This window comes from Eublepharis macularius, chromosome 10 (assembly GCF_028583425.1).
Source record: "Eublepharis macularius isolate TG4126 chromosome 10, MPM_Emac_v1.0, whole genome shotgun sequence".
Lineage (NCBI taxonomy): Eukaryota > Metazoa > Chordata > Lepidosauria > Squamata > Eublepharidae > Eublepharis > Eublepharis macularius.
Window position 1 is genome coordinate 24,454,221 of NC_072799.1, and position 25,357 is coordinate 24,479,577.

The window sequence follows — 25,357 nt, forward strand, 5'->3', positions numbered from 1 at the left end:
AAAGTCAAAGCAAGTAATAAGTAACAATTAAATATACAAAGATTTATAACTCACAAGAAGTCTATGTGAATAATGAGTAGTAATTATACTAAGTAACGCTTATTACAGTATAAGGAATTATAGTTGATCTAATAAAGAGAGGGAATTCTTACAAAGTACACCAGATACTCTATGAAACTAACAGATATTTTATATATTTGCATATGGATGAAAAATTTTAAGGCCGGGTACGGAGCTGTTATATTCCAGATATTCAAAAAATGGAAACCATATCTCCATAAAATTAGTTGTTCTTGGGAAGTGTTCTACTTGATAGATTTTATCAATCTATCCTCCAATCGTTGATGGAAGCAAGCATTTAAACAATACGCAAACAATACATTTTAACACTACGTTAAGCTATTCCTTCTTTCCTTGCTTGGAATGATAAACGAGTTCTTCTTGCACAACAGGCTTTGGTTTTCTCATGTATATGTGAAGATGCTCTGTATAAACTTTCAGCCTTCTCCTTGCACTGCACTCTTCTGTTCCTTCTCCCACCCTGAGAAACTGTGCCTATGTGAATCAGGACTATCACAAGGGTCAAAGAAGAGGCCTCAGAGATGGGCAAGACTGTGAAAATTGCCCTCTTTCTATAGTGCCTACTATGAGCAGAAAGGGAACTTGAGGTCCAAGCAAATTATATTAAGTTGCCAGGCTTAGCTAGTGCTAGTCCACTGGAATGAACACAGTCTTCCTTCTCCCACCCTGAGAAACTGTGCCTATGTGAATCAGGACTATCACAAGGGTCAAAGAAGAGGCCTCAGAGATGGGCAAGACTGTGAAAATTGCCCTCTTTCTATAGTGCCTACTATGAGCAGAAAGGGAACTTGAGGTCCAAGCAAATTATATTAAGTTGCCAGGCTTAGCTAGTGCTAGTCCACTGGAATGAACACAGTCTTCCTACGCTTATTTGTTTTCTCCAAAGTCCAGCTTTCTCTCTTGAAACTCAACGAGTACATGGCCACATCTTCTTCATTGTTCTCCCTATATCAAATTTCAAATTATAAACCTCTTGTGGGCAGGGACTTGCCTTCTTGTTGTTTGTGAAGAATTATGTAAGTAGACGAATCTCTATAAACAACAACAAGATTGTGTTATCACCTATTAAACTTCTTGTGAAGGGTCCCTGTGTTTAACTTATATATATTTGAGCTTTGCATGGAAATGTCAGAGATCATACATTTTGCATTTCATTGCCTTTGGGCATCACCAGTCACATAGTTTCTCCCTATATTTGTGTGTGTAGGCGTGTGTACGCATGTATGTATGAGCATTGGTACCTACACACTATTCAGAAAAGGGATACAGACATGCCTCCATAGTTGTTTCTATAGCCACAGTTAATCTTAACAGGGAACAAGTACAGGCAAACACACAGTCAGTTAATTACAAGCCTACCAGCTGTTGACCATTTATCAGACTCCCTTTATCAAAATGTCCCTTACTTCCTCAGGCCATTTAACAAGAGACAAAACCTACACTTCAGCCATCTTTCATTTTCATTGTGTATGCAAAGCAGTGACAAGCACACAATAAAGAAGTCTGAATTCCTCACCAACAATTGCTGCCCTGCCATTACCAGCCCCCAGCACCCGCCATCAGAACTCAACAAAAAATTGCAGTCATGGTAAGGAGACCCAGTTGTGCTAGACCTTGTCTGAAATGACAGTCACTCAGTCCTTTGCAACATCTCTTATGATCATGCACCATAGAGCAGCTATAGCATTCCCTTCCCATGTCTCAGACAAGAATAGTCTATTTTCAAACAGTCACAAAGGAATCTGCTGGAGTGCCTGTGGGGAGCAGCAGCAGTTCCCACATGCCAACTGTTGCTGGCCCAGCCCAAACAGTAGTCCTTTGCCACTTCACTTTCATGACCTCCTACTGAGACTCAGTGTCCAGGCCTCTGCTCTGGTACACTAGGACAATTGGCAGCAAGTAATTTAAGCTGCATTCAGGCATAATAAGTCATTGGTCATATAATCTTTCAGCAAATGACTCACACAGCCCTTTCCTCACTTGTTTGTCCTTTGACCTCCTGTCAAGCTACCCAAAAGGGGACATTTAACTTTTTTTTTTAGCCCATTTTGTTTAGGAGGTATCAAAATCAAATCAACAACTCCCCCTCTGTCTTTGCCTTTTCCTTTCCAGGTTGTTTCTCTTTGTCTTTTTCGGACTTCAACTCATTTAGCACGACAGGAGTTTGACTGATTTATAATAGGCTTCAAAAGACAGCTGCTCTACAGAAGCTGCAACCAAATCTTGATTTTAGAGGTTCTCTTTTGGGTTACTGAAAGTGCACTGTGACAATATTATTCTGGAAAACTATGTACAATACAACATTTCCACGGGGAAAGAGTTATGATGAAATAATAAAAAAGAACTCCCAACAACAGAATCAACCTAATTTTACAAAATAGTGAGAAGACACTGAAGATAACCTAGGCAAAGATGCAGAAAAGAAATAGCTACTTCCACTTGAAAAAATATAGAGCCAGACATCATTTGGATTTCTTGTAAGTAAGGCATAACATAGTCTATCAGTAAAGCTGGACATCTATATTAGTAAAGGTACATCTATCCTAGATAGTACGATAGACAAAGAAGTTCACAGAATCCTACTAAATAGGTGCTTTAACCTGCTCACTGGACTGCATGTAACCCCCATAAGAAATCTCATTGCTAGGTAGTACACTAGGCAACACTTCCCAGTTTTGCTCTATTGATTCTTTACCTGTATTGAAACTTCTAGGGAGCTCAAGGCAACATACAGGGTCTCAGGGATTAAGAAGTGATAAACTGCTTTCATGTTGAGTCAATGCATTTGTCTCCTCTGTAGGTGACTATCTTCTATTAACTAGCGAACAAAAAAAATCTAAGGATCAGCTTCTGACCTTGCTGTGAACAGTCCCACTGGCCCTCAAGCCCCATTGTGTTTCTGCCCTCCAAGGCATCTAGGCACTCAGTGGTCATCCCAAGTCCCAAACAAGTGACACTCTCCCAAGTCTGTCCAACCATTGAGGGCTTTCCTTGTGCTTCTCCTTCAGTAAACTGCCACCAGCTGGTCAATTTCAGCAATTACCACCAAAAGGGCCAGCACTCCTACCTTCTCTTCCATGTTGTCATTTAAAGGCCCCACCTAGTGCCCTCGTCTCCCACTACCCAATGACAGGGATGGTTCACCGCAGTAAAGCGCTTCAACAGGAAAAAGCAACCTAGCAACCAACCACCTCCTTTCGTACCTGAAGAAGGGACTCTCGAAAGCTCATACTGTTGGTCTCTAAGGAGCCACTCAACTCCAGTCTTGCTACTCTACTGCAGACCACTCTCTTCCCCTATGGCCTATGTTCCAACAGTGGTTATCTATGTAGTCCAGAAAGAAACTACTAGCATTTAAAATAGAAATGAATTTATTGAAAAAGAAAAATCCACTGCAATGCAAGTCATTGATCAAGGAATGCAAAAAATTGGTGCAAATGAGTAATTCTCTGTCCCTTCGCCCTATACTTGCCCTAGTTGGTTTTATTCTAAGGCTCCATAAACTTAAAAGTTGCAGTGTTCTAAAAGTTTTCCATTACACTGGCATCTTTGTATGAGCTCCTTGCCCTTTGTTAGCTCCATGTGGCAATTGTGGCCATCAAGCTGGAGCTCAGGTGCGAGAGCTCCTTCCTCCAGAGGAAATTAGCCAAAGTAGGCCTAGCAAAATGGACCTCATTTGCCTCATGTCCAAGGAATTTATTAAGTTTTTCTTCTCATTCCCCCCCCCCCCAAATCAGGGCCATTCCTTCTCTTTCTGTCCTTCCCAAGAAGAGACACCATCTAGCATTTGGCTTCCGCAAGTCTCTGTCATCTACTAGAGGTCACATTCCTGCCAAGGAGTAAGATGGCCTTTGATTGTTCTCTGTTAGCTGGAAATATTTATACAACCAAGGCTTAAATACTTGGTAGGATTGCCAGGGGCCCCAGGGACCAAATTGGGGATGCAGGGCTGGAGTGAGGTGAGGGAAATAAGGGTATTTATGCAAACCAAGTTTGCATAAGGTGAGCAGACATGGAAAGAAACAAGATAAACCAGATCAAACCTACTCCTAAACCATTTTCTGGGCAATCCAGTATTTTAAATAGAGCATAGCAGCCTTAAAAAAATGTTTGGAATATATTTCATTTGTAATTCTGCTTCACTTCTTATCAGTATAGTCATTTTATAGAGGAGAATTTATATTGCAATTTAAATTCAGCACAGTGTCTTATTAGTGAAGTTCTGTTGATGACAATTCCCACAGAAAGTAGAAGAAATTCATTAACTGTCAGCTACTAACCCACACTAGGGTTGTTCTGAATACAGACTTTTCATGATTAATTTAACGATTTCTATTAATGTTTAAAACCTCTTTGAAAACTGTGTACAAAATATATACATAGGTGTGCACACAACATTCTGCAAACCGGTTTATCAACGATATATATATGGAAAATGTTAGCAGGCAAACAAGACTGAGTCTATCCCATTTAAAAATGTTGGCAGGTCATTTATATCTACTCAGGAGGGGTGGGGTTGAGCTGAGTCATCCTGTAAGAGTCAACCCCACCCCTCCTGAGTAGATATAAATGACCTGCCAACATCTTTTCCACACTGTGACACTGAGAGATCTCTGTCTTTTGGTGCTACACCTCTGAAGATGCCAGCCACAGCTGCTGGCGAAACGTCAGGAACTACAATGCCAAGACCACGGCAATACAGCCCGGAAAACCCACAACAACCATCGTTCTCCGGCCGTGAAAGCCTTTGACAATACATGTAAAAAAAATTGCTACACTGATAGAAGGTATAACTGATACTAAATGAATTCCAGAGAAAGTTAGGCACACATGTATTTCATAGAATCCTAGAATCATAGGGTTGGAAGGGACTCCAGAGTCATCTAGTACAACCCCCTGCACAATGCGGGAAATTCACAACCACCACCCCCCTCCACCCCATTTTCTTAAGCATTTCAATTGGCCTTAAGTACATATAACTATGGTCCATATCTCCCTGCAGCATGGGAACCTGCTTGTGCATGGCATGTTCCAATGATACATAAAACAGCAATTGGGTGGTATACAATTATATGGTCACTACCTTTACTATTATTGGTTTTGCCTTTGTCAGGATTCTACCTCTATACACAGGAGAGAAAAAATGTGATTTTAATACATAAAGAAGCAGCTTTAAAACCTCTTCAAAATATCACCACTAAATGGGACTAATTGGCCAAGTCAATTGTAGAGCCTAACATTACATGGACACTTGAAGTTACAAAGCTGAACACAGAAAAGTATCTCACGTGGTTCTGTCAATGTAACATCTGAGCATAAGTATAGTTTACTGAATTACACCTACCCATGATGAACCATATAGTGCATAGTACTTGTATTCAGAGGTTTACTGACTTAAGGGAGGTTCCCTTAAGTCACCATGGCTAGTTGGCATTGACGGACTACTGTCTGGTCTTTCTAAACTCAGAATACCACTAGTTTGCTGCTTGATATCTTTGTAAAAAATGAAAAACCACCATCAAACAACTGCAAACTCTTATTTTTATTTATTGTTTATGGTATTTAAAACAGAAAGCATTGTTTGCTTGTAAAAAGTATGATAAAACTGTACAGCTGACTGTTTCCAACTAGGGAACTTCATAGACGGGGGTTATGTTCTATATACCTAATGGTTATGTGTCTTGAACACACTTGTGATGTTATTTATTAGGGAGAGAGTTGAGGCATAAAGGCCTTATGCTGGCCAGAAATCAAAACATAATAGCTACCCCTTTCATAATAAATCTTGAATACACTTGAGCTGATTTTTATTCCCACCCATATATATTGCACATAAAATATATGTAGGCTTTATTTATGATGCACAATAGCTAATAGGATAGATAGTATTCCAAAATCTTAATTAATTCTGTACTGTACTCTGTTGCTGAAAGCCGGTTACAGGAACTTAAAAAGACAGATTTTTTAAAAAATGCAAACTACTCTACTACATACATTAGAAAAATCCGAAATATAAATGTGATTTAATCCCACCAAACTGGCCCCATTTAATTCACTGTGATGAACAGCTATTGCTAAGGTTGCCAACTCCAGTTTGGGAAATTCCTGGAGATTTGGGGAGATGCTTATAGAGGGCAGAGTTTGGGGAAGGGAAGGAGCACAGCATGTGATGTTACAGTGTATCCAAAGCTACCATTTTCTCCAGGGGAATGGATCTGCAAAATCTGGAGATCAACTGTAATTCCAGGAGAACTACAGGCCGCATAAGGAGGCTGGCAACTCTAGTTATTGCATATATATATGTAGTTTAAGTTCAATCCTTGCCATCTTGAATTAACATCACTCTCAGAAAACAGGAGAAGTAAATGTGGTCTACGTGTCTAGTAGCTTTGTTCTCCTTATCAGCTGCCTTATCCCCATTTTTGAGAATGCTAACTTATAACTACCTTGACGCGGCTGATCTGGCCATCCGTATCCACACCACAGTAACATCAAGACTAGACTGTAATGCACTCTACATGGGTCTGTCCTTGGAGTCAACTCAGAGACTCCTGGTGGTACAGAATGCAGTAGGCATATTTGGAGTTAAGTGGGGCATGTATATTGTCCGGGGTCAGCAGCCCAGCTCCCAGACTTGCCGGGAGGCAGTGACGGGGGGCAGCCGGGAGACAGCAGTTCAACCGCTCGGGCCGGCAAACAGAGCCAGAACCTGCCTGTGCCAGGGGGAAGGGGCGAGGTTCCAAAGCCTCAGAAGGCTAGAGGGGGCAAGGGGAGGCCAGCTAGTCCCACCCCCCCAAGGGAAGACAGGAGGCTCAGCAAAGCAGAGGAAGGGGGCAAGGACAGCAGAATTAAGGACCCAGCAGTCGCCCAAACAGAGCTCTTACCTGAAGAAAAGGAGCAGCAGCCCCAACAGCCCAGAGCCACGCCCCAGCTAGAGGACAGTAACCTAGCTCAGGAGATGCCAAGAGCAAAGCCCCTCCAGGTGGAGCTGCTGGAGGCACTCTGCTGGAAGAGCTGGGCGGGCAGCCAAGGGGCCACAGCTGGGCCTGCCTTCAGCAATCAGCTCAGCCAGAGAGGCCTGGCAGCCAGCAAGGGGGGGTACAGCTGGACCTGCCTTCGGCAATCAGCAGAGTCAGGGAGGCTTGACAGCCAGCAAACAAGCCTCAGTTGGTGCTGGTCAGTGGCACCAGATCAGCTACCCCAGCTGCAACTACTTGGGGCAGCCCAGAACCAGGCTGGAAGAAGGGTGGGGCGGAGAAAGGAAGCCCTATAAAGGATGGCTGGGAAGAGCTCTGGGGTGGTGGGTGTGAGTAAGGAGTGATGGTGTGGAGGCAGAGTGGAGCAGTGTGAGAATGGAGGCTTGGAGGAGAGTTGATGGTGGAGGTTGCAGAGGGTGAGCAGACCAGGTTGAGCAGGCTAGTGAGTGGACTGAGAGGGAGTCTGGGTGAGGTATACCGCTCCTCCTTCCACAGAGCAGGGTCCTGCAGCATCCCTGGCACCCCTCTGATGTCAGGGCTGGCCCAGCTGGTGCCCTGCCCAGCAGCAGTGATGGTTAGTGCTGACATATATTACAGCCACTCTGCTGTCACTGCATTGCCTGCCCATCAGTTACCCTGTTCAGTTCAAGATACTGACTTATCACATACAAGGCACTTCATGGTCTTGGACCCTCATATCTGCAAAATCACCTCTTTTCTTATGCTTCATTGCCACAGCTTTATTTTTCTGAATAGAACCTTTGAGGTGGGGTTGCCACCCTACAAATGGAAAAGATCATGAATTCTCTTTTATGGCGCCCACCTTCTGGAATGGCTTGCCTGAGAAGGACAAGTAAGTTCCCATGCTTCTGTCATTCTCCAAATGATGTAAAACAGAATTATTCAGCAGGGCATTTTTTATAAAGGTTACAGGTCTAAATTATAATGGAATGGTTGAAAAGGTGCTTTAATAAAAGGAATGGGATTGTCAATTATACTACTGTTTACAATATGCATTCTCTATTTGCTAGACATATTTTCTTGCTTTCACTACATTATTTTCTACTTATGTAATACTATTTTCTGCATTGACATATCATGTCTAATACCTATGCATTATTTCAGATTTATGTAATCCTAGTCCTATTACATTGTTTATTAGATGTTTCATCCTATTGATTGCATTGTCCCACACTGTGTAATCTGCCTTGAGTCTCAGTGAGAAAGGCGGATAACATAAATAAATAACTTTGTCTTCAGGCCCACCTATATCAGAGTGAGTTAAGCCCATCTTCAGGCTGTCAAGTTGGCCCATGCCCTACCAGCAATCAAAGTACTTCTTCTGAGTGCTACCAACTAGACTCTTTAGGCAAAATTTCCAGTAGCATGAAGCCAGGGTATGGAACATACCATCTCCTGGTTACCATTTGGATGCAGGGATTCTTCTACAGATTTTCCTTTTATATGCAGTTACTTCTATAAACAAATAAAAAACAGCTCACTAAATGTCAAGCTAGCTACATTTGGCAACCTGGTGTTGAAGAGATATAAATCCATCTATTTTAACTGTAACTTGGAATCTTTAGCTACATAAAACATTTGAGGAAAACTTATCTGGGCATTGGTTTATAGTTGCATATGCAGAAAAATAGGATTTACAGATTATGGAGACTGGGCACCAATATCTTTTATTCAGAAGCCGACCAGATGCTAATAAAGATTTGCTATACCTCATATAACCTACATTTCTCAGCTCCCAACAAATATGCTCAGATTGTATTTTCTAAGTCAAAAGGGTTTTTTTAAAAGAGGAAGTTACAACACATAGTGCTTCCATAAGGATCTGCAGAATATTTGCAAGCCATCATTCATTAGTAATACCTTCTGCACAAGCCCTAGTGAATGCATATAAGCCTTCATGCATAGAGATACTGTGCATTTCAGTGTGGCTTGGAGAAGTGAGGATACTGGTGTATGTGTGATGATGCTATTCTTATTTCAATTTATTTTCTCTTAGCATAAATATGTTACACTCCTATTAAAAGTATTGAGGGTTAAGAAAATACAATTTTCTTCTAGATGGGTAATAGTAGATTATCAGAAATATATTATTTATTTACTTATTGCTTCTGAGCTTTGTAATATCAGATAAGATAGATATATTTTAGAAGCATAAAGAACTAGAAGGTAAAACGGAAACCCACAGAAATTTATAATACAGACTTTATTTGAAAATATCCTACAAAGCATGGCTAAAATCTCCAGACAGCATTGGTGAAACATTCAACTCAATCATATGAATGCCAACAAACACAAAAAAATCAAATTAGCTGGTAAAATTATTTTAATTGGTCTGTTGGTTTGGATGGCGGGTAGATTTGTCTTATAATTAGTCTGTAAATTGTGCTGAGGAAAATAAAATGTGTATGATATTATTTGGTCTTATTTGGTATAACTGATACTGTTTTGCTTCTTCCTCTTCTATTCTGTATATTGGACAGGGTAATAAAATTACATGATTGTTAAATATCTATCTTCCTTCCAACTTTCCTTAGCCTTTGAACTATGTATATACAACAGACTCAAGCAATTCCATTTTGCTCCAGGACTAATGTTTTAGTTCATGTGTAGAAGACATTCTTCAAATGACTAACCTGTAGGGTTACCAGGTGCCCGCCGGTGGTGGGTAAACTCCCGGAGATTTGCTCCCTTATCTGCCAATCGCTGAGCAATTGGCGGGAGGGGGCAAACTCCCAGAACATGCCCACCACTGGTATGCACCTCAGGAGCGCGCGCACCCACCGCTCGTGCTGGCCGCGGGAGCATCCTTGCGCTCTGATTTGGCCCTAATCTGGCCAAATTGCCAGATTATGGCCAAATTGCACTCCCGCGGCCAGCACGACAATGTTACATACAGAAGTGACATCACCTTGCACTTGGCGTTCCAGTCACTACTTCCAGAAGTGATGTCATTATGCCACCGCTGGAGCGTAAGTTCCAGACCCTGCTGAGAGGACAGAGGGACCTGGCAACCCTACAAACCTGCCACAGAGCTAGGGTTGCCAGATCCCCTTACCCTCCCAGCAGGAAAGGGAAGACCCAGCACTTACCTTCTTCATTGTCCAGGGATGCTCCGCTGTGAAGTGTGCGAGAGGCCTAGGGCTGGCACAGTGACATCACAATCACGCAAGGCTGGGAAGCACACATGCACTTCACAGCAGGCTGACTTGGGCACCTGGGGCCCAAATCAGCCTGCTGTGAAATGTGGGAGCGCTCTTGGGGCGTTCCCCACCTTTTCCCCAGCCAGGCAAAAGCAGTGGGGGGGGGGAAAGGTGGGAGCAGGGGATCCCCCACCACCACTAGGGGAATGGGATCCCTACACAGGACTGATTTGGGTAACACTCAATCCTGAACTTCACTTTTTCATCTATAAAACAAACATACTCTAACATATCTTGTACATGTAAATGGCACGGCCGTACATGCAAATCACTCTCAGGGAATAGATTGCAGAAGTGAACACCCAAGCCGATGAAAATAAGAGGAATTTAAAGAAGAAGTCAGGGCTGGCAGTGAAGTTTCCCACTCCAACTTCAGTCAGTCTTGCCCAATCCCCCTACTTATTACAGTCCAGGCCCCACATGGTTTTTGTCCATCCAGATCGCATGATCTCCAACATAATCCTGATGGTCAACCCCTCCTCTCTTTTTCACCGGCAGAAAAGCTGGTTGGATTCAAACCATTATTAGAATTCTATTGCTTAGATTTCCTTTAAAAAAATCTTTTTTTCTCTGAGCATTTTTTTGCTTCAGTGGTACTGGAGCATACTAATATAAGGCTAACTATTGCTTAAACTAGGCTTCATCTAGTTTCTCGTTCTTCGAAACTAAAATCACTGCTATTTCTATGACTGCAATAGCACCCTGCTAAAAAAATAGACAAGGCCAGAACAGAATCATGTATTTAAGCAGGTCACACTGGAAAGAATTACATTAAATCATCTGATTTCCACAACCAGACATGTAATATGAGAGGTATTTTCTCTTTAGTTACTGGCTCCAACTGTAACAGTGAACAGAATAGGACTCTTTGCAAAATGTCAATCTCTGTTTATCTAGGAGCAGTTGCAAAAACAGCAATTTGAGAGGAGCGATTGCTCTTTCGTAAGGGACCAAAAAGGGTTGGTCAACTAAATAGCTGCTTTGGTAGTTCCAGTATTCAAGGAATTTCCTATCATAAGTATCAGGAAATACCCTAGGCATGAAGACAGACACAGAAATGACTGTATCCATTCATTTAATTTTAAGATGGTAAAATGGGGGCTCAGCAGTGTTATAGCTAGAAATCGTAAGCATTAAATTTTTTTTACACATTTTGGTGCTAAAATAATAAGCTAAAAAGAAAAAGGTGTTTTTTTTTTTTTGTCTGGACATGATATAAAAACAGGATGGAATGTAAAACTGGCTTCCAGGATGGATACTATGCAATAGCCATTATGACTTTTCTTCCTCTCATACATCCTAAATTTAGAATCCATAATTCTGCTGCTGGTGCATTACAACCACTGAGGCCAGCTCTTTCAGTGCCAATGGTACTATCAGCAAACCTGCTACTAAGAACCATAGTGCTCCAAGGTAGGAGTGCATAGGTTAAAATTAACACAGGCAAAGCTCAACAGAAACCACTGCATTCAAGAAGTCATAGCACCCTACATTAGGAGACCTTAAATTATTAACATGGCTTTGTTTTTTCATGATTAATTATTAAAAGTTGAATGCTTGTCAACATATTCATCACAGTACCAAGAGATTAGTGTTGTCTCATGCACTGTATTATCTGCGTTCTAAGCTGTGACCTTTGAGTCATATTTCATGTCTCAAAAGGTTTCCAGTTTTGGCATGTCTTACTTAATACGAAGCAAGAAACAAGCAGTGATTTTTATAAGCCAGTGATGCATTTAACAGATCTAGCCACATTATGCCCTCACAAATGTACTAAAGAGTCTAAAGAACAAAACTAATTACAATTCATGTGCCATTCAACGGATTTTTATTGCAGCTTGCTGTTAATGAAAGGGGCTCTATTAAGTTTTGTAGGTAATACAGGCTGCAGCCTGGAATTCAGTTCCAACTTACCTATATAATGCTGCCCAAATGAGCTGGAGGCAATACAGTATGTGTAGGCTGAGTTTTGTGCTAAGCATGCACTGGAGAAATCACACTATTACTTTTCATTTGTGCCAACTGGATTTGTTCAACCTACTTGTCCTGTTACCTTGGCTTTTTGTAAATCAAAGGCTGAACAGGCACTTTTGGTTGAACTGCAGCAAAGTTTACTATTGTCATCATGAGAATGTTATTAGTAATTGTAATGATTTGCTTAGTTTGGAAACTAAGTTTAATCTTTTTAAACCTCTGCATTTGGAACTTTAGTTCAGCTCCTCCTTACTTTACCATAAACTTGTACCTCAGGAGGGTTCTGGTCCCAGTCAACACTCCTTATATTTCCAGTCACACAGACTTTCAGGTGTTCTCTACTTTATCCAGGCTTATACCTTCCTTTGCTATGTTTGTGAGTGTGACCTATATATTGCTGCCTCCCCAAAGGTTTTTGCTGCCACCAAAAGCTTTTGCCTTAGATCTCTTCTACTTAACTGGTACTACAGGAAGGATTTGTTATAGATTAGAAGTGAGCAGGACTGAAAAATGGACCAAAATTTGACACGGACCAGCCTGGTTCAGCATTTGTGGACCCGATTACTTTTGAGCCGGTCTGTCGGTCCGTGCCTTCCCCAGGACTTCCCTGCCTGCCAGCTGAAGCAATGTGCAGGGTTTAAAGCACCCGTCTCTGTGCCCCTTGCTTGCAAGCAGCACAGAACTAGGCACTCCCAGTGAGGCTGGCTTCAGCTGACAAGCGGGGACTGCCCATTTTCCTGCTCCTCTCTTGCAAGCAACACAAAAACAGGCACTCCTCCAGGGGGCTGGCTTCAGCTGACGGACAGGGGAGCTTCCTCCCCAGCCAGCCAGTTGAAGCAAGTTGCATCAGGTTGCAATGCGCCCCATTCTGCATGACTTGCAAGTCACATGGAAATGGGCGCTTTAACATTTAAACCCCCTTGACTTGCTCCAGCTGACCCACGGAGACTCCCCTATGGGTTAACTGGAGCAAGCTGAGGAGGGTTACAAAGTGTCCCTTTCTCTGTGGCTTACAAGCTGCGGGGAAAGGGGTGCTTTAACTTTTAAACCCCATCAGCTTGCTCCAGCTGACTGGCGGGGATTTCCCTGCCTGCCAGCTGAAGTAAGGCACGGAGTTTAAAGTGCCCATTTCCATGCCCTTCACTTGCAAGCGGCATGGAAACGAGTGCTCCCCCACGGGGCTGGCTTCAGCTCTCAGGCCCCCGAAAGTGATGGACCACAGACCGACGAACCCATCTACGAACCAGAGCCGGTCCGTGAAAAGTTCGTGGTCCGTGGTTCGTGAAACACTATGGATCATGGCTCGACAGCCTGTGGTTTTTTCCCAGTCTGTACCCACCTCTATTACAGATGATAGTTTGACAGAATGCTCAGCAAACGAATGTGGCTGTGAGATAAAAAAGGATCTTTTCTTAAACAAAACTAGATTTTATTTATAAGTACATAAGCATGATGGCTGCCACATTTTGAGAAGTGTATTGGTTTCAGAAGCTTGGTGGTTTCACAAATTCTCTTCTAAAACTTATATTCACAGACTCAGTCACACAGTCTAATTTTCCACACTGATCTTCACTAGCAGACTAAAAGAGCTATTCTAAGTAGTTCTACTCAGAATCATACTAAAGTCTACTCAATGGGGTTTACTCCCAGGCAAGTGTCCTTAGGATTGCACTGCATACTCTCTTCTCACCCCCACACACATAGATTCACTCAGGCCTTCCCATGCAGCTTACCTGACCTAGGTAGATTAATCTCTCTTTCAGATACACACATGCTCACACAGGTGCACACACACCGTTTGTCTTAAACAGAATCATTTCTCTGAGAAATACAAAGACTGACTGAACCAGAATCTCTTGGCTGGTTAACTATCAGAAACACATAGCCACAGCCAGAATGAACATTTTCTCTCAGCACACTTTGGCCCCTAGGTTAGAGTTACAGTCCAATTAGATTTCACTCCACCTCACCCATCCAGCCCTCCTCTTCCTTTCCTCAGAGGCCTACATTTAAACTTATAGTAACTATTTTTAAAACCTCATATTAGCAAGCAGAAACTTTATTACTTGCAAAACATTACAATAACAGTTCCTAGTTTCCCAAATAAACTCCAAGCACGTTATAAACCAAGCCCAACCTCTTCTCCAAAGTTTCAGGGCAGTTTATAATGCCTTTGGCACCAACTGCTTCATTAGGTTCATAACTATTGTATGAACATAGTTGCCCATAGCTTCTTTAAATCAAATGTATTTAGCAGTATTGGCAGGTGGGCTAAAACAAAATTCTTTTCCAAACAGAGAGGAAAAATTACGCTGTTATTTTAAGACTATTCTCTCAAGGTCAAGTTCCAAGGTTCAAATGAGTTGTATTTCTACCATGTTTTCTCTTTTCTCTTTAACCAAGCCTGACCTTATTATAGCAGTAGCAATGGAACAAGAACTAGTACCAGAGTCTCCATTATGCCTAAAACTGTTGCGAAAAGCAGAAAGAAGACAAAACTCCTGGAAAATATAGTTTTCTGGGGCTCGAATTCTGGAGTTAAAAGGAAGAAGCAGAGAAGGCTTGGAATCTCAAGGAGTTCTGGAGTTGATAGGGAAGGGTTGGGAAGGAAGGATCGGTTGTGTTGTGGAAGTACAATGAAGTTTATATTAAGAATGGACTAAAAATAATACATTTTTTGTCTTAAAAATGTTTTTTGGGGGGGAGAATCTTATCCTTGATTATTGAAATAAAAAGGGGAAAATAATATGTATACTGCTAATATTACTGCAGTAGTGTGTTGACCCCTGTGTCTCTTTTTCAAAGATGTTTGGCACTTTTTGCAAACTATTTGTCTAGTCATTTGCATTAACCTCTCTTTCTATCACTTAAAGATACTGATACGACACAGCCAAATATGATTTGCTGCACGGTGTTGGGATATTCTGCTCACTATGTGATCTGTAATTAATGGAATCCTTATTGTTACCAATCCAGGAAACACTACTCTTATTGCCTACTGACCTTATTGATGTAATCCCAAAACACCTTTCCATTGGCTACATAGCCATTGTAATCATACTCTGCTTGGCTTCGATTAACTGTGTGGCAAATTTATTTATTTGTTTTAGATTTGTATTCTGCCCTCCACGCAGGCTCAGAGTGGATCTAGGAAAAATCTAAGAAAAAGAAAAGGAATTCAGGGGGAGGGGGTGGAAGCAACAAAGCCATGGAAAACAATGGCACCAAATAGGAGCCCAAACGCCTCCATACAAAACTTCATACATAAATTAAGTAAAATAAACAGATAAATAAAAATACGGGAAATGTTTTTTCTAAAAATAATATTACTCCCTTAAAATTAAAACAGTACAATGTTAATCATAGAACTAGTTATAATCTTTCTACTGCAGAAACAAAAAATTGTTTTTTTTGATGAAGGAATAGAAAATTACAGAGCAATATCTGACATGCTTATGATTGTAGGGATCCCTGTTAAAAACAATGTGGTTCCAAGCCAACCCTTGATTCTAGCTGCAAAGAGCTTTGAAAATCATTAATCCATTAAGTTCAGTTTTAAGTATGCAAATCAATGTCATTTAGACCTGCAGGTCAGCTCTGGCGCTCATAAACAATCTCCGGACTAATGACATCTATATTGTCTTCTGCCTTCATTTCCATTTCATCTCCAGGGTTTTTTTTTGGGGGGGGGGGACATTTGATTTGAAATTTGCAAAGAAATAACTCACAGCAGGAGCCACATTTCAATATGATAAAACATAAATTATGTACTCAACATCCACTAGGAAACTTTATCGAGTATGCAGGAGTCTGTGACCTGCATTTATCTTCAAATGTTCTAAAACAGTTACGGCACCTAGACAGCACGAAAGAAACTAAATTAAGACATTAATTCACTTTTGTTTGCTTCATTTTCTCTTTTCATTAAAGAAAGGGCAGCAAGGGGTTGAACAGATGCATATCTAAGCACAATATTTTGATTTTCCTTCAAATTTTCTCTTCTCAAAAAGGTGTGCATGGGGGGGGGGGGGATCACAGCCATAACACAGCTTTGTAACCATGTGGCAAGGATCACCTGAAGGGACACAGAAATACAGACCCCCCCCCCCACCTTGCCTTGCATCACCTCTGCTCACACAACATATGATTTTATAGAATTCACTGCTACGAGATGCAGCAATAGTCACTAGCTTAGGCTTTAAACAGGGATTAGACAAATTCACGGAGAACAGGCTGTTAGCTATGATGGTTAAGGAACCTCTGTGTCTGAATGCCAGCTGCTAGGGGGCAACATAGGGGATGGCTTGGGCCTTGTCCTACTTCCAGGAGTGTCTAGTTGCCCACTGTGGGAAACAGCACGCTGGAACAAGCTGACCCACTGGTCTGACCCAGAACAGCTCTTCTCGTTTTCTTATTTTATGCCACGTACTTTTAAGCTGCATGGAGGCTACTCAAACCGACTGGAGAAGAACATACTGTGGCTTCTCTCCCCTTATGCCCTGCTGTGTGGCATAGCTACAACAGCTCAGGGCCTGGGATTCTCTGACCCAGAAGCCCCCGAAGCAGCTGTTTTGTTGCTACTGGGGTTTGATTCCAGCCCTTGCTGGCAAGTGTTTTGTTTTCCCCTCTTGCCAGATATCATGGGCATTATGAATCCATTCATAGTATCAAGCTAAAGGCCAGTGGCAAAATATATTGTATCTTTGAAGTTGCTTGACTTCCATTCCAAGAAAGCAGCAGTATGACATTGCTTGTTAAAGAGAATGCCTTCAAGGTTAAAAGTACAGACATTTTGTAAAAGAGAAAGAAAGCATTTTGCCTTGATGCCTCTATACAGCTGGTACAAACAGAACTTTGCTGCCTGAGCCTAAGGTTACAATTTTCACATGCAAGCAAGACTCTATTTTGTCTACAGGAATGTTGCTTTTAAGAAGAAAAGCTAGGAAGAGGAGTCCTGTGTGACTAGGAAGGACACTGGCAGTAGGGTTCCACTGACACATACAATGTAGGATTCTTTTTACAAGTCCTTCTCTGTTCATTGTGCATAATCCAACAGTTTCCCAGTCGCGTGGGTAGAATTATGAGCAGTCATTTTTTCCCTGTTATTCTTTAGCTGCATTATCACATGACACTGCCATGCATTAATTTCTCCAATATTACAGCAGCAGCTTACTCCCTTTCTATCACCTAAATTTTCTGTGTGAGAAGTCAGTATCAGCATCTGTTAATGCATAAAACCTCCCCTGATAATAGCATCATATGTCGCCTCCCTTAAATGAATTCTGGGAGTGGCTTCATTTTTCTACTGTGCCCAATAGTCAACCAACAGAATACAAAACTCTTATGGTGGAGTGCTTTTAGGCCAATTAGATCACAAATAGTGACAGATTCATAAATGGTGGTGTCTTTATTAGCCACATAGGAAGTTCAAATCATTTTTTTGGCAGACAGAGGTAGTGGGCAAGGGATAAGACAGAAAGAAAAGAACGAAAGAAAGATCCCTAATTGAAATTTACTCTACCAGAGTACATCTTTGATTTATCTCTCAACATTAAACACAATTGGTTTAGAAAAGAATGAGAAGGCAAGATTCTTTAGCCCTCGATTATTAACTCCAATGGGGTTTCCTCCTCCTAAAGATTATATTGGACCAATTAGTATCTCAGACAAAATAGACAATCACTTTGAAACACTACTTAACATCATTAACAATTACTTAGATTAGCAACCTTCATTGTCACCTATATAAAATTCCAGAACATTCTCACTCCAAGAAGGGGCTAACAGCTTTTAGAAATGCAGCAGGACAAACTTTACTTATTTGGAAAAAGTATGTGCCAACTCTGCAGAGTCCTGCTATCCAAATATGCCTTCAAACGGCATTTGAGGACAACTTCCAAGTGCAGTGAAATCTCATTGAAAATCCAGGAAAGTGCAATTTTTCCTCTCCTAAATATGAGTTGCATATCCTTATGACAGAGACCTCTCTATTCAGTGGTGGACTGGCCATTAAAGCCACTTGGAAAAGTCCTGGCTGTCCTCACTGGAGCCACCCCAGCCCCAAGTTAGGCAAGACTCACCTCACGCAGGAGGAGGAGGAGGGCAAGAAAGAGCCAGCAGGCCCCACAACTGCAGGAAGCAGGTGCAGGTTGCTGCTATGAGCCAGCAGCCTCTCATGAGATGAGCTGCACTCGCTGCCACTGTCACCAGTGTGCAAGGTGGGCCCTCCTACTCTCTTGGGGGAGGGTTCTTGCTAGGGGAAGGGTCATTCTCCAGTGCCATTTTCCCATCCAATCTGTGTGTCCAAGGGCACTGGCCCCATCCCAGTACTCACCTTCCCCGAAGGAGCCTCCAGCAGGGAATAGCATCTTCCAGGCATGACTGAGTCAGGTAGCTGCGGGGAAAGAAGCAAGAGTGCAGGTGCGCTGAAAGATGCACCAGCAATGGCCTCAGGTCCTGGCAAGATCTTGGTATGCCTCAGAAGGGAGACGGGGCTCAGGCAGCAAAGAACTGGGAACAGGTCAGAGGAGGAGGTCAGCAGCAGCTGAAACCTCCTGGGGCCTGGGCAGGCAGGTAGAGCAGTCTCTTAAAACCTCGGGTGAGGATGGGGCAGGAGCAGGGAAGATTCAAGCAGGGAATCCATTGGCCCAGATTCCCTTCACTTACTATGAACCATCCCATGACAACAGGGCATTGGCGGAGTCCAGGGTCAGACCACTCCCAGGAAATCCTTAATTAGCCCTGTCTAGGGAGGGCCAAGGAGGAAGTACCAGATCTCTGCCATGCTGCTTGGGTAGAAGGGAGAGTTGTTGTGACCAGGGCTTTTTTTCAGCTGGAACACGGTAGAACAGCGTTCTGACACCTCTCACAAACACCAACGTGACTGCTGGCCCTGCCCCCTGATCTCCAGACAAAGGTCAGTTCTCCTGGAGCAGGGGTGGCCAAATGGTGGCTCGTGAGCCACATGTGGCCCTTCAAGCCATATTTGGTGGCTTCCGAGGGCTTGCAAGCTCGCCCACTCCCCTGGGCTCCTTTAAGGATGGAGTCGGTGCTGGGAACTGGTGTCACTTGGCAAGCAGGCAGGTGGGCAGGCTGGCCGCTCTCCTGATCGATGCACCCAGCATGCTCCCCATTCCTTTCCCAAGGCTAGAGCAAAGAAGAGGAGGGCTGGGTGCTCCTCTGCGAGCACTGTCCTTGGCCAGCCTCACATTCACAGCGAGGCCACCTTCTCCTTCTTACTGTATATAAAACAGTGGGCTTTGCAGAAATACCAAGAACTTATCATTCCTTACATTGAACATTTCTGTGGTCATTATACAGCCTCACACTATGGTTTGGGTCAGTTACACCACTAACATATGTAGTATATTACATGTTCAACTCTTGTTCATTTAATAAAAATGCCATTGAGCCAATGGGACTAGAACAGATGGTACTGTTTTAGCTATTCCCTTTCAACTCTGTCATTCTGCCACTTTCTACCATGTTAAAGGCTTAAAAGCATTTTGTGGAATAATTATCTAAAAATTTACCAAGGAAGGATGGGAGGAGGAAAGGGATAATATATGTTTGTAATTTAATGGATAGAGCAAGGACCTATCTCTTAGATGTTTTGTCCAACATTTGCAAATAGGGATAAATAATTAGATTTTGCTTAATCCATCTTCAAAGGCTTTAGAATCAGCAGCCTATCTGATTAAAAAGTTAGGCACCAGGTAAAGCCTTGACAGATATTCCTAACCACTATGGGAATGTTGGGACTACTTTGAAATGCAAAACACATATCCTGCAAATTGTACCAAACTATTCATCCTGATCTGAAACATTCTGAAAATTATGCCCCAAAGTACTTGAGTATCTTGAAAGCCATAAGCACTAGAAATTTGTTATTTTTAAAGCAACAAAACTCAAAGGTTATCACTTATTCGGCATCTGAATGTAGCCTTTGGAACTTTAAAATTTTGAACGAAAAGAACCAAGGAAACAAAATACGACAAAGAAAAAAAGAAACAATTATTTTAAAATAATATTTATATGATACTTGTTTGAACTGTGTCCCTTCCAAATTCATATATTTTTTAAAATGGTTAAACTTCAATAAGTTAAAATTGGTTAAATAAGAATCAAAGAGTAGGAACAAGTGGGTAGTTTTCATAACAAGAACATGAACAACAGGGTCCCGCAATGATCAGTATTGGAAATGGCGTTATTTAATTTCTTTATAAATGATCTGGAATTAGTGGGTAAGCAGAGTATTGGCCAGGTTTGCAGATGATACAAAATTACTCCGGATGGTGAAAACCAAAGGAGAACCTTTCTTAACTGAGCAAGTCAGCAACAATGTGGTGAATAGTAAAGAGTCCAGTAGTACCTTTAAGACTAACCAACTTTACTGTAGCATAAACTTACGAGAACCACAGTTCTCTTCATCAGATGCACAGTTCTCTTCGTCTTGCATCCGACAAAGAGAACTGTGGTTCTCGAAAGCTTATGCTACAATAAAGTTGTTTAGTCTTAAAGGTGCTACTGGACTCTTCATTATTTTGCTACTATAGACTAGCACGTTTAACTCCTCTGGATCTATGAATGTGGTGAATGAAATTCAGTGTGGCTAAGTGGAGGGTGACGCACACTAGAACAAAAACTTCTGATAAGGTCTGGACTGGATGAGAGTGAGAATGAAAGATCTTGGAGGTGTAATGGATAATTTGATGATAATTGACTGGGAGGCCATGATAGAGGTTTATGTATGGGGTGGATAGACAACTTTTATCCCTTTCCCAAAATACTATGTCCTGCGGACACCCGATGAAGTTGATGGGCAATAGATTCAGAAAAGACAATATAATCGCTTAACAAGAAATAATATTGTGCAATTCACTGTAAGAGCATGTAGTGATGGCCGCTAGAAAAGATGTTTTTAAAAGATTCACGGAAGATAAATTCATCAATGGATACTAACCAGGACGACCAAAGGGAGCCTCCATCTTCAGAGGCAGTAAGCCTCTGAATACCAGGATCAGGACTCGGAGGCAACCTCAGCAGAGGACCAGCCTTTTTGCACTATTTGTTGGGCTCAAGGGCCAACTGGTTAGCTGTTGTATGAAGCAGGTTGCTGGACAAGACGGGCCACTGATCTATTAGGACTCTTATGTTCTTATGAAATGCTGGAGGGATTTGCAACAGCTCATCTACCTCCGGTGATTTCTAACTGTAGGTAGGGATGCTCAAACATCTGGTTTAGTTCCTGTTCACCAGTGGTAGTCAGGCAGTGAACTAATCAATGGCTGTTCACAACCTACTTGTGTGTATTTGCATAAAAACCTATTTGCAGCCATCAAAAGCCACTTCCAGCTGATGGGGGATCCGGTGTGAGTCAGTTTCTGAAGTTACAGTGGGGAAATTTTTCTCACTACCCAGCAGAGTTATGGAAGGGGAAATAAAATCAGACTCCCAGCTAATCAAACTGGAATCACGGGCCACGAATGTGATGATATCACTTCTGGAAATGATGCCATCGTGCCTGCCAGGAGCACATACGTACTCTGCATGCACGCAAGAGGATTGACAAGATAAGTTCCAGGTCCCACCCTCACCAGGAGGTTAAGGGGATCTGGCAACTCTAGGAGGGGAAATGATGCTTCAGCACAGCTGATTTCTCTTCTGTGGAATCTGTCCCCTGTCTGTGCATCTGTCCCCACCCAGCTTTCGTTGGGAGTATAGGGGGGAGCTCTTTTTCTACGTCCTTTTGCTACTTCAATGTGTAGCTACTTTGCCAGGGGTCAGCTGGATCGGGACCAGACTCTCAGCTAATAATCTAGAAGTCAGCTTCTGACCAAAAAACAGCTGCAAACTTGTTTGGCAGCTGCTCAAGTTGCTCAATGCTCTATAAACGTATCTCTCATCGGCCCACAGTCTGATCCTGAGTGTAGAACAAGGTAAGTTTTGACTGCTGAACAGAGTCACTGAGAAATCTGAAGTGACCTGACAATGAATATGTAAAAGGACACACATTGTCTATTTATTCTATTTTATGGCTTGGATCCAGCAACTGGCAAGTGGAAACATTTTGTTTGGTGTAGTGGTAAAGAAGAGCAGGACTCTAATATGGAGAACTGGGTTTGATTCCCCACTCCTCTGCTTGAAGCCAGCTGGGTGACCTTGGGTCAGTCACAGCTGTTTCAGAGCTCTCTCAGCCCCACCCACCTCATAGGGTGATTGTTGTGAAGATAATAACAACACACTTTGCAAACCACTCTGAGTGGGTGTTAAGTTGTCCTGAAGGATGGTATATAAATTGAATGTTGTTGTTGTTAAATGGACAGTGCAATTCTGCTAGCTCAAGATCTTGTATAATATCTAGTGCTTTCCTCCCTTATATGTTATAGTGCCCAGAAACTGATTGCACAACATCTTGTCCAAGTGGAAATGTAAGTACAGCTACAGTAAGTTTGATGCAGCACAAGCATCTACCACCATCTTTTTCTTGCATTTCTAACACGATGCAAGCTTTAACAGAAGGGGAAATTTTGTCCTGGTGCAAACAAACACAACCAAGCATTTACCCATCCCTCATCTCTAAGAATGTACTTGGTTTTTTTCCACTTTTCATCACTTCTGCATAAATAGTGTTTTTCTCTGATTGTCTGCATCAAGCGGCAACCTTATCAACCTTTTCATTACTAGCTTTGTATTGTTGGATTGTAAAATATGGATTCAGCACAAGAACTTTGCCATAACGTGCCCCAGAATACTCTAGTGTTGTTACATGTTCATTAAGTAAGCGACTGAAACTGTGATCATGCAGTGAATTATGAAGACAACTGAAGAGACTTTAAAAAGATGAAAAACAAAATAATCACACACAACTTGTTTCACAGTTCCTGCTCTACAACTAATTTGTATTCTTGGCCACTATGCAAAGGGTATGGAAACTAACATGTTATCAAACTACATTTCAAGAGTTAAAAATGGCATGTGGTATTCTTATCCAAACATAATCCCTAACAACTAAGTAAAAACAGATTTGTTTGATGAAGGTCAAAACCCTTTACCACTGTGGAACTGCTTGTAGGAGTTTTGAAGCAAATTAAAGGCTCAGGGAAAATTAGCTTCAGACAAAGTAAAGAAAAACACAACAGGGAAAAGAAGTCTGGAAGGAATATCCCACATACCCTGTGTGGTGAATGTGATTTCACTACAGCAAAAAGGGACAATGGTAAATTAAAAACAAATTACTAGAGCAAGAGAAACAGAGCCCCAAAACTCAACTTCCTGCCTCCCGTCACTTTGTCATCATCTCCTTTGGTACCACACAGGCCTACACACTGGGGCAGCTGTCATACAGGGCTCCGATGACTCTAATTTCAAACCTCAGGCCAGGAAGCAGTGTTTCGAAGGCCAGTAAACCACTCAGCTTTTGCCTCCTCTTCATAAATAATTCTTCTTGGCCACCGAGGAAGAGTAGATGTGGCTCTCAGCTTCATTATGGTTACTTGAGAGCACTCTCAGGCCCGGCTTCTATGCAGGCAGCTTATACCTCTGTGGGAAACCGTAGTAGCCTACTGGGAGCAGCCAGAGAGAGCAGGCAGCAGTGGCTGCTATCCTTGCCTGGAATCCTCACTGCTGTGCACTCTCATGCAATCAATCACAACGGAAAGGTCAACAGACAGCTTTCAAATAACTGATCCATTTAACTACTGACATTGATCTGAGCCAGAGAAGTGGAGTTATTGAGGAGGGGAGGGGGAAAGAGCAGGAAAGAGAAAGTGAAGGGGGGGGGTTGTTGGTCAATTGGTAGATACCTTTTGACTTAGAAGGAAGACTAAAAACACACTCCTGCAAGTATTTTACTCTAATTCACTAAGTGATTTGCTAGGGGTTAAAGGTATTAAGTTGCCCTTGCACTGATGACTGAGCAAAGGCAAATGAACACTACAAGACGCAGAGTCTCTGTGTATGTTTAAATATCTGAATATGTAGGGCAAACATCTTAAGTAAGAAAGCAAGCTGAGAGAAAGCCCCTTCCACTTACAGAAGACACAGGAAAGGCCATTCCGCCCCCCCCCCGCCCCTCTTCACTAAAGCTCACCAACCCATGTGCCTTTTAATCCATGTAGGTAACAGGAATCCAGGCATTAACTTTCATGGGGTTGGAAAGAATTGCTGGGCCAAGGGGAAAGGGGGTAGATTCACTCTGAGCCCTCAACTGATGGACTGCTAGATCCAATCGATTGCCTCAAAACTCAATGCCTTTAAAAGAAAGTCATTTACACATCAAGTTACAACTGATCAAGTGATATTAGTTTCTTTTGCCTCTCAATGCATCTAACTTAGTGCTCCTTTGAAGTTTTATACACTGCCAGAATTTCCTTCCCTTTTCAACAGAGGGATCAACTCACTGACATCTAGATTAGATTATAGCAATGTGCTCTACAGAGAGCTGCCCTTGAAGACTGTCTGGAAACTGTGGTTGGTACAGATTGCTGCAGCCAAAGTGTAGACCGGAGTAGGTCATAGGGATCGTATCACTCCGGTCTTGTTCCATCCACATTGGCTCACAATTTGCTTCTGGGGTCAATTAAAGATGCTGGCAGGCCCGGTGCCAGGGTTTCTGGTGCCTGAGGCTGGGGCAGCTTCAGCGGGCTGCCCCCACGAGTGTGCATGTGCACCTGCACATCACATGGCAGGCAGCTGGGACGGCGTGCGTGCATCCTCCCAGCCGTCCTGCTCAGTTGCTCCGTACACCGCTCCGGCCGCCTGCTGCACCTGGCCTGCAGTTGCTGCACCCAGGCGTGAGTTCATGCTGGCGGCGGCGACAGCAGCAGCACGGGGCAGCTGACTGGGAGGGCTGGGAGGCTGCAGCACCTGTGGGCCAGGTGTGGCAAGCGGCCAGGGCGGCTTGCAGGTGGCTTCCCAGCCCTCCAGTGCTGCTGCCGCCCACTCCACAGGGTGCACCCCTGCCGCAGCACTCCCTCCAGCGCCCGCTCTGGCGCCTCAGTGCTTGAGGCAGCTGCCAGACCTGCTTCTATGGACGCACTGGCCCTGGATGCTGGTATTATCCTTTACGGCTTGGGGCCAGTATACCAAATTCCTTTCTCCAAT

At 42.7% G+C, this 25,357-nt stretch overlaps 1 protein-coding gene across 3 annotated transcripts in view; it reads right to left on the bottom strand.

Moving 5' to 3' along the window:
• The window catches only part of UNC5C (unc-5 netrin receptor C), a 435,854-nt gene that overhangs the window by 320,101 nt on the left and 90,396 nt on the right, over positions 1 to 25,357 (bottom strand). Inside the window, exon 4 of one of the 3 annotated variants that reach the window (XM_054990552.1) lies at positions 728 to 755. The exons of the other annotated variants lie outside the window; for them this stretch is intronic. Within the exon in view, the coding sequence (XP_054846527.1) occupies positions 728 to 755 (28 nt within the window). The remainder of the gene's footprint in view (positions 1 to 727; positions 756 to 25,357) is intronic. 3 annotated transcript variants of the gene reach the window in all.